The 14,277-nt window shown below is 52.0% G+C and overlaps 1 protein-coding gene across 2 annotated transcripts in view; it reads right to left on the reverse strand.

Moving 5' to 3' along the window:
- SDK1 (sidekick cell adhesion molecule 1) overlaps positions 1–14,277 on the reverse strand; it is an 865,094-nt gene that overhangs the window by 223,366 nt on the left and 627,451 nt on the right. For both annotated transcript variants that reach the window (XM_080830507.1, XM_080830508.1), the window contains exons 6-8: positions 10,345–10,456; positions 9,511–9,701; positions 1,542–1,625 (exon numbers count right to left, since the gene is read on the reverse strand). In XM_080830507.1, coding sequence (XP_080686633.1) covers positions 1,542–1,625; positions 9,511–9,701; positions 10,345–10,456 — 387 coding nt within the window. The remainder of the gene's footprint in view (positions 1–1,541; positions 1,626–9,510; positions 9,702–10,344; positions 10,457–14,277) is intronic.

Raw genomic sequence — 14,277 nt, forward strand, 5'->3', positions numbered from 1 at the left:
GGAGTCTTTCTGTTTTGGGGTGATTTAGGGTCATAAACAGAAATCTTACCCCCAGCAGTGCTGCAGATTCTGGTTTCTAAAGTCTGAGCGCTCGAAATACAGTGGAGTTCCACTTCTAGAGCACCACTGACCTTGGAAAACGGTGTTCATGCCAGGAAGAGAGCAGTGCGACCCACCACGAGGGGGACATTTCCATGTAAAGGTCACATCACTCTCCCCCCACCCATCCCCAGGATCCTGAACAGAGGATGGCCGCAGAGCAGATGTGCCAACAGTGCCCCCGTGACCTGCCCAGGGGCTGGGGACTGAGCCCCCCCCAGGACACAGGCTCCAAGTGGAAGCACTGTGGGTAGAGGAAGGTGGCCTGTGGCAGACCCTGATCTCTGCAGGAGCCATCAACACTGCTCAGAGCACACCCCCACTCCCTTTCAGAGATGGACAATGACATGTCCGTACCCGTGGATTGCTGGCATGAGTTCTAGGCCCAGACCTCAGCTCTCTGGGAGAAGCCAGGTGCCCCGGGCAAAGCCCTTGCTTTGGGAGCTGGTGGCTCTGGGTTTCATTCCTGTCTCCATTGCCATGAGACCTCTGGCAGGTTGTCTAGTCTTTAATGAGCAGCTCCTATATGCCAGATGCTAGGCTGGGATTTTAGAGGTATCTCATCTCCTCTCCCCGGTTCTGTGCCTTGAGCACATTACTTAACCTCACTTTCTAAGGTCTTGTTTTCGTATGTGTATTCTGAGATAATAATATCTCTTCTATGAAGCTGTTTTGGATATTTACAAAATTGCTAATCCTTACCTTCCAAGCTCTTAGGATGAAATACCCACCCTTAAGATGGACAGGTTTAAACATAAAAAAAAAAGGTCTTTTCACTGACAGTGTCTAGTGCACTAACATAGCCTTTGTTAATGAAATTGCCTTTAAAAAGCCTGTCTCTAGGAGGGGGGGTTCGTATAATTGTTGATGCTGCGTGACGGTGGACAGCTTGTCACCAAGACAGGGGGTGAGGGGTGAGATTACTAGAATAACAAAGAAAAAGTCAACCCGAAGCAGAAAAAAAAAAAAAAAAGAAAAAGAAAAAGAAAAAAAAGGAAGTCTTCCTGTTCAGACTTTAGAACCACCTCTCCTACTGCACAGCACGCGTCGTCACCAGTGCCCGTCGCCCCACAGACGGAAGAGCACCTCCTGCTCCAGGCCTTGGGGAGTCATGGTCTTGTGGAACCAGAGTGTTTGAAAGGAGTTGAGAGGACAAGGCTGTCCCTCTCTGTGGGGACAGATGGGGTGAAGCTCTTCTTGTTGTTCCCTTGGATGAATATTCTTATCTCCGCTCTGTAGGCGAGGAAGCAACAGCTCAGCTAGGTCAAGGTCACCTTCCTCAAGGTCACATGCCCAGTAACTGAGTTCTGCCAGGATCCAAAGGCCCTGTCACTAACATCACACTTAATGTGTGTCCCGACAGTGATGAAAGTGCCCCTTCGGTCCCCCTGCAGCCCCTTCAGTCCTCACAGCAGCCCGTGGAGCAGCTGTCCCACACTCACCCATGGCTCGACACACGATGTCCACGGTATCTTCCACTTCCGCTAAAATCCGACTCTCGGGCTCAGCAGTAAAATACGGTGGCTCTTTAAACAAGAAAAAAACAAAATAGCCCCTAAGCAAAAGAGGTGTATTTCGGGAGACCCGTCTGGCCTCAAAGAGCTCGAACTCCTTTTAAAGACTATTTCTGGAAAGTTCTTTCACTGCCATTGTACACGCAAACTCAGAACTCAGTGAGTGGAGGCCAAAGGCAGTTTATATCCTAAGGTTTCAGAAAGCAAATTACTACTCAGGGTGATGGCTACTTTTCTGTTTATGGGCTTGAATCATGGAATATCTTAATTCACATTTTAGAAGGACTGTCCCGAGAGGTTCATAAAGGTTTATATTTACAGCACAGTGTTTTATAGGCTAGTTTGTTTCCGTATCCAAACCAAACCCTGACGCACGCGGCATGTCCAATAAAACGTCACAGCCGGACATGGGCCTGTGTCAGGGGACCGGGCGGCCCATTAACATATTTTTTAAAGTCTTAGTGGTTCTTCTTCTCCAAAATATAGATTTACTACTTTAGTGGAAGGCTAAATAATGGCGAAGAGAAGAAAGAAAAAGGGCCTCTCATCCATCTTCAGGAGCAGAGGAAACTCCACGGCTTGTGTCTCTCCAGCTACTCCCCTCGCCCATTGAACAGAACAGTGGCGGGTGTATTCGCAGTGACTCTCCTTGGAGAGTGAACTGCAACATTCTTCTCAGTTTTCTCAGCAGAACTTCAACCGTGGCATGGCCAGATTCAGCCGGTGTGAAGGTGTCAGTGATTTCATTACTGCGGTAACAAAAGGCTGGTGAATTCCCTTTCTGTGTGATAATTAATCTCTGGGCACTGTCTTCCCGGGTGGCTGATTGCCACTGTCACTGTGTGGGGAGTCGGTAGCGTGGCTTGGCATGCCTCCTGCACCGACTGGGTCTTTAAGACAGGGTGGGACCCACAAGAGGGAAAGGAGACATGAACACTTAAGAAAAGGCTGAAGGTTTCTCTGTGGGGATGGGAGTCTGGGACCCCCTCTGCGATGAGCCAGGTCCCTCGGGCACATGCCATCTGCCTGAGGAAGGGGCTTTCCCCTCACCAGGTGGACATGGAGCCCTCGTCTAGGTTCTGGGTGTGTGCAGACCAGGCTTTGGAAAGACAAACCACAAAGATTCACGGTCTCTTTTCAAGCTGGTCTTCACCGCACACCCACATGTTCACATTCAGCCGCATTCCCTTCATCAATAATCATGGCAGCAGCGAAATTTATATTCCGACCATCCCGGAGCTGTGTCCTATCGCGGCCCTCATGTGCAGGTCATGCCCCATATTCATCAGTGAATGTGAACGTCAATATCCACCTCCACGGTCTGATGAAAGGGACATAAGTGAAAAGGGGGAAAAAAAAAAGACCAAGTGACAGAGTCAACATTTGTCCGTGATTAATTATGGTTCTCCTTTTTTAAATTAAACATTTTATTTTGAGATAATTAGAGAGTCCCACGCAGTTGTAAGAAATAATAGAGATCCCAGGCTTCCTTCGGTTTCCCCCAACGGTGACACCTTGCACAACTGCAGTCCAACATCACACCCGAGATACTGACCTACCCTACTCTCACCTCTGCTGTCTGCCTTGTATGCATGTGTGTGCACGCATGCACGTGTGCGGGCTTAGCCCTAGGCGACATAACCAATGAGCGGGCATGTGGACCCATAGTCTAGAGGCAGAATGGGCCCGTCCTCCAAGGGTCTCACATGCCACCCTTGCAGGACCCTGGCCACCCCAACATCCTTTCCCTCACCTCTGGCAGCCATTCACCTGCTCTCCACCTGTAATTCTGTCACTTCAAGAATGATACAGGAATGGAATCATACCACGTGTAACCTTCAGAATTGGCATTTTTCACTTTGCCCAAGTCCCATGGGATTCATCCCAGAGGAAGCACACTTTGATAACAGGCACATGCATATAGAAATGGTCAACATCTACAGGACCAGATGGCCATCTCGAGGCACTAGGTGCAACGGCCAGTGTCCAGTGCTGCTTCTCCTCCCTCTGCTATGCCACCCAGTTTCCCCCCCGGGGCCAGGGGAGGACCTAGTGTGGGGTCAGAGACAGTGGGGGACTCATCATATGTGGCCCAAAGTTGGCTCAAGCCGAACAGAGGCACGGCTCCAGGGATGGGGTGCATCAGAGGCCTGGTCAAGGCCACTGGCCTGCAACCACTCCCATTCACCCACCGCCCACCCCCTGCCGCAGACAGTTACCGTGTGAGCCTGGCACTAACTCACCCACCCCACGCACTCGGCAGCCTGCCTGCAGAGCCACCAGGCTCCCCGGGCACAGTCTGGAAGGGTGTCCTGCCAGTGCATGCCAGGGCTCTCTCTCCCGCTCTGGAGTCAATAATCAGGGAGGCTTGCATGGCTGACAACTAGGAAGGCCAGGAATGGCCTGGGCTGAGCAGGTTTGTTCATTTACTGATACTCCTGCCTTGTTCCCGAAACTTTTCCAGGAGGCTGAACAAAGCAGAGCGGGCATGCAGCTGCCAAGACCTGGAAAGGCCCCTGTAGCTTCTGACGGTAATTGTATTTCTTCCCCCACCATATGTGTGAGGATGTCTCTCAGGGCTGACCCTTCCTGTTGACTTAATTCAACAGGTGCTCAGAAGAGACCTCTTCTCTTGATCCCCAGCTACTTTTACACGTAGTCAGCTCAAAGGACAAAAGTGGGAGCACGCGAGGCGTGTCCACAATGCGAGGACTATGGGCTGAACTGGGAGCTTGTGAACTAGTACGGACTCCTGCAACCACTTAACCTCTAAGGGGCAAATGCGTGTCTTAGCTAATTGGCAGCCACCGTTTCTAGAAAGGGCACACTGCCAACACTGGTGCACATCAGACTTCCAAAAATGTATCACAAGTACAGCCGGTAAATAAAGCTAGAGATTGCAACAAACACTTCTCTCTTTCGAAACAATATGAAGACATCAGAAAAACGTTCCCATCCCTGTTCAGAAACAGCCAGCCACACTGATCATTCTCCACTGGCCCTGTCTCAGAACAAGAGGTGGGATGCCTCCCAGGCAGCCTAAGGGCAAGGCCTCTATTGAATTCCCCACCTTCCAAAATGCCAGGGCCATACAGCGCTCACCCTGACCTCATGGAGGCAGCTACGGCGGATGGCCCGTGCGTCCCAAGGATTCCTCATGCTCTCCTGCCGAAGCCCCCACAGCTGAGTGGCAGGGCCTGTCGTGAGTAGGGCTTACCATGAGACCCGAGGATGTTCCCTGTTCTGTCTTTCCTTCTGCTCCAGAATGACCATCTCAAGCCAGGGGATGTCCTTGACTTGCCACCATCATCCACACATGGTGTCTCTGTCCAGTGTGGTGGGAAGAATGGCCCCAAGGTGTCCACCCCTAGTCACTGGGACCTGTGAACACGTCATGCTACATGGCAAGATGGTCTCTGCCAGTGTGGTTAAGGCTGTCAATCTTGAAACTAAGACCTGACGTTGGATCAGCTGGGTGGGCCCAGTCCTATCACCGGAGCCCCCAAAAGCAGTGGCCTCCCTGCCGCTGGAAGGGGAGATGAAGGAGGGAGTTCAGAGTCCTGCAGCACGAGAAGTCCTGGCTTGTTGGAGAAGAAGGTGGCTAAGCCAGGGGGAGCAGGGGGTCCTCGGGACCCCAACCAACAGCAGAAAGGAGGTGAGGACCTCAGTCTTACAACCCTGTGCACCAGCTTCTCCCCACCCTGAGTGAGCCAGGAAGTGGCTTCTCCCTAAGAGCCCCCAGAAAAGAGCCCAGAGCGGTCGAAGGCTCGATGACGGCCCCATGAGACCACCAGGAGAGGAAGTGGCTGAGCCCGTTCCCTGGGACTGTGGGGCCCGAGCAGCCCTTACACTCTGGCTCCCAAACAAGAGATACTTGTCTTGTTGGCAAATCCTAAGTCGGTCTTCAAGATCAGCCCTAGGGCCAGTCTTCCGGAGAGTTTCCCCCAACCTCCTCAGGCAGGGTGCCCCCTCCACCTGGGAACTTCTTCGGAGAAGAACTGTGTCCTCCTTGTCTCTGCGCTGGTAGTGCCTGGCACAGCTTATAAGGAAACACTTAAAAACCATCCGCTGGAAGGAGAGATACAGGAGATCACCGGAGACCTTACAACCTTGAAGTCCTTCCAGGGAGGAGCTGTGTCCCATTCCAGCTCTGCAAACCCTCCTTCGTCTTCTGCCCACACTGGCCCTTTAGCAGGGTCCTGCACACATGATGTGCTCCACAGATGGTTGGCAGAGCAGCAAGGAGGGCAGAGACGGCCAGGGAGCCGGGAAGGACAGACAGTACATGAAGAGCACGCTCGTGGCTCCCTGCCCGCTGAACCCCACTCCATCCCGGGGTATTACAGCTGGCCTGCCCATCCCGCATTCAGAGCAAATGACCCAAGTGCCACTGGGCTTTGCTTCATACAAGTTTCTCTCTTGTTTTAGAAACAGTTCTGTAACAGCTCTATTTTCTGAACTTCACTCAGTAATGTTCAGCTGTACAGGTAAGTTCCAGCTGTCACAGGGCACCGATGATTAATGGGGGTGCTTCTAATGTAGGCCGTATGTAGAGCCAGAAAGAAGACATCTTGAGTTTATCCTAACCAGGGCGGGTGGGTTGCAAGGCCCGCCGCAGGGTTCTGGCCTGGCCTTACGCCAAGAGGGCCTCTGCCCCCCGCACCTGCTGCGTAAGCTCAGGCGCCCCTTCTCGCTGTGCGCGCTTGCTGTGCTGAGTCATCCCTGCCTCGTGCGGGCCTGTCTTCCACACCAGACTCTTGGATGCCGGGGCCCACGGCTCCTTCTTTGCCACATTGTCACCAATGCCCAGAGCGGTGTCTGAGATGCAGACTCAAGAAATGTTAAGTGGAGGACAGGAAGGAAAGCAGGAGGGAGGAGGCATTTTCTGTTAGGATTCAGACAGTGAAGAGTGGCTTGGTCTCAGCTCTAGAGAACCTTCCAGCACAGTTGTAACTCCTTGATTGTGGCATGTATCAGCCTGCCGATGGTACAAATAATCTGGGATTCTAATGATACGATTTTGGCATTCCTGAATGATCCGTGTCTGCAAACACCAGACCAGCCCGAGAGGCACAGAGATGGCTCTGGACAGCAGCCACTCACACTGATGCATGTCTGAGGGCAGGGACACAGACACTCACGGACGCAGGGTAAGCATGTGAATGGCAGTGACAGGAGACAGTGTCGGTCTGTCAGTCTGGAAAGGAAGATGTACACGCTGTCTCACTGAATCGGAGACTTTGCAGCTGTATTTACCCTCAGGAAAGAAAAAATGCTTCCGGGGATCCTGAGACACACCCTGACTTCAGGGACAGCTAAGGTGAAAAGTGCATGTCACGTGACCATCGGTAAAGAGCTGAAACAATGCCACAGGTGGGATAACGGCCCTCTGCCCACACCTCATCACGCTGCCATCCCCCTGCCTCTGTGACCAGCACGACCTTTACTGCTCACGGTATGAACCCTGATCATTTCCTACCCCGTCTACAGTTTACACATGTGGAAACTGAGGCCAGCAGAGGCAAAGGGACTTGTTCGAACCCATGAGTGGTGCCTAGAGGGTCTGAGCCCAGGTCTGTCCCCACAGCCCAGCCGAGTGGCCCACAGTTTATCGGGGAAATGATGGAAACACCACCAGAAGAGACAGGTCAGCTGCAAGGAGCACATGACCAAGTGAGCTCATCTACTGGGGGCACTGGAAGCCAGGACCTCCAGATCACACCCCCGTCCCAGTAGGGAGGGAGCTTAGCTGTCCGTCTACTGTCCATCAGACCCCGCACTTCAACCTGCCGCATGGCGGGCACTGCGGCTCCAGTGGCCCAGGAAGGCCGTGAGGAACAGTGGTGCGAGTAGTTGAAGCAGGGAGACTGGGGGCTATGTGGGCAGGCCATGGCATCGGCCTCAGCATGCGGGGTGTGGGGAGGCTCTCGGGGAGCATGTGGAGGCCAGGGCGGGAGAAAGAGCTAAGGAGCAGCAACGGGCCGGAGCAGAGGTCCCCCTGGAGGCCGGTGCTCCCTGTCACATAGGCCACCACCAGGACTTGCAGCAGGTGGGACGCAGCCCGAATTCCTGTGTAAACCTCAGAAATCTGGCAATACGCTATTGAAGTTGACAGGCAGAGGAAACAACCACCCCGTCCTGTCTTGTTTCGTCAGTCCTGATGGAAGTCCCTGAAAGCCAGAGTGTTTCCACCTTCCTGCACCGGCCTGCTTCGGGGACAGCTCCCTGCCGGGCCCCACGGTGCCCCTGGGAACCTCCTCCCAGCGCACCGCGCCTGGGGCCACCATCTCCCAACCAATCTGGATTCACAGAGGCCCTCCTCAGGGCTTCCCCAGGACAACGCCTGCACAGAATCCTCCCTGCCAAAGCAAATTCTTATAAATAAAAGGGAATGTAAATCAACCTCCTAAAGATACAGAGTTGTGTCCCTTTCAAAGCCTGAACACAGAGCGGCACACAGCCTGCCTTGGAATTCACTTGTCAATGTGAAACCAAAGTTCATAGGATAGATTTAAATATTTCTAAAGGGAATTATGATGGAAACAAACATTCCAGTTCACAGGAAGATAAATTTCTTCTCTTGTTTAAATCACCTTAAGATGTTTTAACACAATACAGTCCTGTCTCCTGGAGACGGACACGTGCCGAATGTTAATTTGGTTCGATCTATAACATGCTATGCTCACAGGGGGCAGAAGGATGTCATCGCGGGGCACAGGCCTTCGGTGTTTCCCTCCATTGGGAACACAGGAGGAGAGGCAGCAGGACAAGCAGCTCGGTCCCCTAGTGCGGAGTTCACGGCAACATGTGACTCGAGGTCTGCCTTCCTGATGCTTTAAAAGTCTTTACGCTCCATTTGGAGGGACGGATGGGTTTGGGTGTATTTGGCTGGGTCGTTTCCAGGCCACGGAGCCATTTCTTCTTGATCAAAAGGAGTGTGACACACTCAAGGCAAACTGCCTTTTACTCGGCATTTCCTGATACCCTTGCTAATTTCACAGGAGAACACAGCTTGTCTTCTTTCTTAGTTGGCAAAGTGGAAAGCTGTGACAAATGTCCTGTAAGGAGCCACAGTGCTCCCCAGGGCTCTGCCGACCTAACCTTTCTCGTTCTCATTCCCTTCTTCCGGAAGGAGAGAAGAGGCAGAGATTCTCCTCCCAGGCGTTGCCTCAGCCCCTCCTACCTGCAGCGGCCACTATCCTGCTGGACAGGTCACAGTGAGAGTGACCACAGCCACTAAGGGGACTAAAAGTATTACAGGAGCCGAAGAACGCGAGAAACAAAGGCACTGTCCTCACAATGTACCGTGATCTTACCATAACCCGCAAATACCCTGAGGATTTCCTTGGCCACCGAACAACGCCCACTCCCTGAACACTGACACTTTCTAGTGTCCAGAGTGACTCCCGGGTGCCGAATTTTATCTTGCTCTCTTTGGCTCAGGAATGGCCCTTGGCACATGTCCTAGGAAGCAGCTCTGTTCTCCCCTTTTCACTTAACAGAAGATAATATTCCGAAGCTTCTTTTTTTCTGGGTCAAAAAATACCAGTAATGGGATAATCTCTGAAAACCGACCATAAACGCCCAGTAAGGGCTACAGGGAAGCTTCATGCTGGAGAGGCCAGTACCAGAAGGTGACATATGTGACAAGGACCTCACCACACCACCTCTCGAGCTTTGTGGCCAGAAGGATCCAGAATCACATTTCTTAGAAGTACTCAGAACATGAGCACTTCGGGTTCAGCGGGCTTATGTTCTTGGAGAAAGAAGAGCAGGGTGACTCTGGAAGGTAGCCTCCGCGTCACCCTCCTTCTCTGAGTTAGAAAGGGAGCCGGCCGGAGGCGGCTGTTTCCGGGCAGCTCCATGAGGGGCCGCGCGCCTCCGAGCCCCGCGTTACCTATGATAGCCAGAAAGGCTTGCGCTGTGGCTGCGTCGAATGCGTGTCCTCTCAGCGTCGCCTCACAGATGTACATCCCGGTGTCGGCGGACGTCGGGTTGCTGATGGTGAGGCGTCTCCCATGGCTGTGGAGCCCCCCGGCGACCCTCACCCCGTTCCTCTTCCAGGTCACGTGCAGCTCCTCGACAGGCCTGGGAGGGCGCAGGGCATGATTGACAACAACGGTGAATCACGTAGGTAGCAATAATCGTAATTTCAGGCATTCAGCACAAGCCTGACAAAGCTAATTCTACCAGGAACCACGGCGGGTTGAACAATGGACATTTAAAAATCAATCCAGATGCGGCCCGACTCCCTCACGGTGCGCACCGACAATACATTCCGCTCAAGGGCTATTGAGCAAGGATAGCTAATTGCGGCAGCGATGGACCATAAGTGCTAATGATTCCATTTGCTCGGGAAAAGAATGTTTAAAATAAATACTGCTAGGGGACATGGCTACATGGGAGGCAGGATCATGGGAACCAAATTCTGGAGCGACCGCTGATGAGGCTGAGAACACCGAGCCCTGCCGAGGAGAAAGGTGCTTCTTCCCTGTGCATCCATGGGGGCCTTCCACCAGCACCGCAGTACATTCAGTGCAAGCACTGCAGTCCCAGGCTTGGGAAGTCGGGCCCTATTTTCCCAGGTGTGTCGTGCGTGTAGTCCCGCTGGACAAACGAGACCAGCATGACTGCTAGAACAGCAAGCACACGTGTGATGTGGCCTTCCACTGAAGGGCCATCTCATCAGTTTCAATGGATTCGTGCCCCCAGGGTGGGACCCGCTGCATACCTGGCATTGGCGATGCATTCCAAGGTGGTCTCACTGGACCCGGCCACCACACTTCTGTTGCCGGGGGGAATCACAATGACGGGCGCCATGGTTTCGGGGGTGCCAACCTCTCCTGTGGTAGAGAAAGCAAAACTTCATGGGACTCTCCTAACCACGGAAGATGTCAAGACCGGAACATAACACATGGGGGAGTCTTGTCAAGCCACTCTGATGGGACACCTGAATGTCACGACCCCACCCCGACCCTTGGAGGGGAGCCCTTGGGTGTGGTCATTGTCACTGGCCTTCATCAGACGGCAGGATCCTGGGGTGGAATCCACAGTCAGTAAGTGAACATTCCGGCTGGGAGTCAAGGGACCCAGTGCCTTACACTGCCGCCTGCGTATCGTGGGGATAAGTGCTTTCGAGTGTTGAGCGTTTTCCAAAATGTTTGCTGACTTTATTTTTTTATTGCCTTAAGACTTCACTTATTGAGTTACCTAGTCCACCTACTCTTTTCAAGTCTGCCCAGTTCCACAAATATTCCATGTGTCAGGCACTCTGCCGGGCACGTGTGCAGTTAGAATGGGGCTGGTGTTCTCACTCGGGCGCAAATGTGGCTCCCCAGAGCAAACACATTCAATCAGCAAAGTGTTCTGTTCTGTCCGTGTACTTTCAATCCCTTTTTCTTCTCTGAAAAGTAAATATCCTGAATCCACCTCTGTTTTGTGAGTATCAAACTATAAATAATTTAGCTTGTACTTCTGGTGACAAGGGAGAAAAAAGTATGACACGTCTTTGCCACTTTTCTCTAAAATACATGTAATATCAAAATTAAACTACCCACAGTACACTTTACTGCTGTTTATTTAGGGGAAATGAAGACGGATCAAACATTTTTAGAGCGGGGATTTCGATAGGGGGTGTAGAAGGCAGAGACTGGAAATAAAAATAAATTTAGATTCTGCAAATGCGAAATGCTTCATCTGGTACCTGACACTAGAGAGCCGGGCCCCCATCCCAGCGCCGGGGACAGCTGTGGCAGTGAGGCCCACGGCAGGGAAAATGAGGACTGGCCTTGTCTGTGTTCTGCCTTTACTGCTTAAGTAGGATGTGATTTAAAGGTCCATGTGAATCACAAAAAAAAAAAAAAAAAAAAAAAAAAAAAAAATCTTGAGGTGCACAGAGCTGCCATATTAATTTTTAGCCTGTATGTTGATGACGTTGATGGAAACCAGTTTCCACGAGTCCCAGGGGAGGCGTCAAGCCATTCCCAGCCCCTCTGCCCCCAAAGCTAGAACGGAAAGGCCTCTGTGAGCGCCTCCTGTGGACGCTCTCTGCTCAGAATATTGTAGAGGCCGCTGGGCTGCTTATCGGATTCCTGGGGAGATGCCTGAGCACTGACACTTTCATGATGGGGCAAAGGACAGAACCTGACTGCCAATCAGATTAACAACCTGCCTGTCATCTGTGAAAGTTGCTGATGAGAAGAAATGACCTGAGAAGCTAATATTTGCAAATAGTTAATGCGAAGTGAAGGAGAGCAGCAGTGAATGCTAAAAGGTCACTGAGCAAGGTGCTAATTTGGCATTAATCACCGCTCAGCCACCGCTCAGGTGGCAGAAGAGGAAACCCGTGCTCAGCACTTGTCACTGCCCGGAGAGGACAGGCCCCCAGCTGGTGGGCCTCGACGGCATCCTGACCCCGGGACACCGTGCACGCATCACAACAGGAAGCGCCAAGGTACAGCCCCTCGGGGGTGGGGCAAGTGGGACAGAGCAGTGCCACCCTGTCCAGGGTTCCGGCCACATTGATAGAGCAGCAGGCGGTATTTCCATAACTCACTATCACACGTGCTGACATGTGCCAGGTGCCTCGCCTGTGGGGTCGGCTGGACAAGTCCAGTGACTCCTTGGATTTGATTCGGGGCACAGGACACTTTTGGAGAAGCAGGGGTAAGAGGTGCAGATTAAACTGTGATCATTCCTCACGGGAGCATTTGTGATCTGGGGGTGAGGTGACCTTGACTCCTGGGAGCCACCACAGCAAGATCAAAGCCGCGCTTCTGCTGCTGAAACTGCTGTCGCGGTATTTCAGTGCCATTTTACCCAGGCACCCAGAGTGCACATCTCCCAACTGCAGGGGCCGTGTTCACGACAGCACGGGACGCTGAGCACTCCTTTCTTCTAAAACAATGATATTTCAATTGAAGCTGCATGAGCACATGGAGGACTCTCGTGTGACCACTAGGCTAGTGAACTGGGAATTTCGGTCGTGTGGGAGACTATTATTCTGCAGAGACCCCGGATCCCAGTGTGCAGAGATTGTCCCTCTGGGCCATTCGTCCTTGGTGGAGGAGAACCTTCCCTATGTGTCCGTCTGTCTGTCTGCCCTATTTAGCCGCTGACTACTCTGCATACAGTACCCAGGCAGGAAGTAGATTGTTCCAGAGACAAACTATTACGTCTTCCCTCTGTGTCCAGCTCCAGCCCACCATTAGCCCCGCCATGGCCTGACACACTCCAGGCGTCCCCAGGCCACTACTGTCGCCCCCGCGGGGCCCATTCCGCCATCTGAGAGCAGTTCTCCAGAAACCGGTTTCACCTCCCATCTGTGAATCGTTTCTGTCACTTTCTTTTTGTCATTGTGCTCCTCAGTCTCTTCTTCCTTTACTGCTTTTTAGAGGGTTTTTACTTCTTTTTTAAGTGAGAGGTGGTAATAGAGGTGCTTTATCTGCCATTCTGAACCTGCCATGCTGACTTATCTACCAGTTTTTTTTCCCCTACATTCAATTTTTAGAAGAGAGATGCAAAGAAGAATACCTAGGCATTTCAAAAAGAATAAAACGACCTCTTTATTTCTGCTATTCCACAGTGTCTGAGATACAAAAGCACTCAAAATCCTTAATGATCGGTTATTTTTTTATAAGTATTCCACAATAATGAGTCACTATACTTCCACCAGGAATAGTACCCTCTCCTTCAATGCTCTATATTAACACAAGATTTTTTAAATGCTATATGCCAATGTATTAAGAATTACTCCTGAAAAGAAGGCACTTTACCAAGCCTCCTGTGTAGCCAACAAGCCTATTGCTAAATGACTTGCAAACGTTTCCCCCATTTAATCTAATGGCAAGACAATAAGAGACCTATTACTGCCCCCCTTTTACAGCCCAGAAAACTGAGGCCCAGAGTCACGTGACTTCGAATGTCAGAGAAATGGCTTAAATAAAGGACCGTCTCCCCCCAAATTTGTCAACTTCTTTTCACATAATGCCGTCCGCTCCTGGTAAAAACTCTGGTGGTGCTCAGTTAACCAAAAATTAAATTAACTAGAACGCTCCTTGCCCCAAGCATTTCCTTAATGGAGACTTTACCGTCGTTTTCCACCTGAACAATTCCCAGGCTGGTTGGAGGTGAAGACGCTGAATCAAAAGAGGCTTTCTGCAGAAGTCAGCAACAAATGGGCAGCAGGGGGCTTTGGCGGCCCCAAGGCTGATGCTCAGTCGTTTTGGGAATACAGCATCTGAGGCCAGAAACTGCACCTAATCCTCGTCAATCTCCCCCACCACGAACCCCTTAATCACTGGAGAGCTGAGTAGGGGGAAGCTGTCGAGGTTGCATGTAATTAAAAAGTACATCTAAAGAACATCAAATCTCTCAAACGACAAAAAAGTTCAACGTTCCCCTGAACTCTTAAAGCCACAGAGCTGCGGAAGAAGGAGGGTAAGCGGCAGATACCCTGTTGTGCAGCTTTAGGGGAAGAGCAGGCATCGGGAGACAGACTCTGGCCTGGAACCCAGCAGGAGCAGAGGGGAGCGGGGAGGAAAACCAGCCTGGGGAGGCCTGGGCGCAGGGCATTCCTGGGGGGAGACGCAGTGCGGAAGAGCCTCGCTGCCCGGTGGGCTCAGGGTGCTGGAGGAGCTGCAGGGGGCCGCAGCGCAAGCGGAGC

The sequence above is a fragment of the Martes martes genome (genome assembly GCF_963455335.1).
Source record: "Martes martes genome assembly, chromosome: 18".
Classification (NCBI taxonomy): Eukaryota; Metazoa; Chordata; class Mammalia; order Carnivora; family Mustelidae; genus Martes; species Martes martes.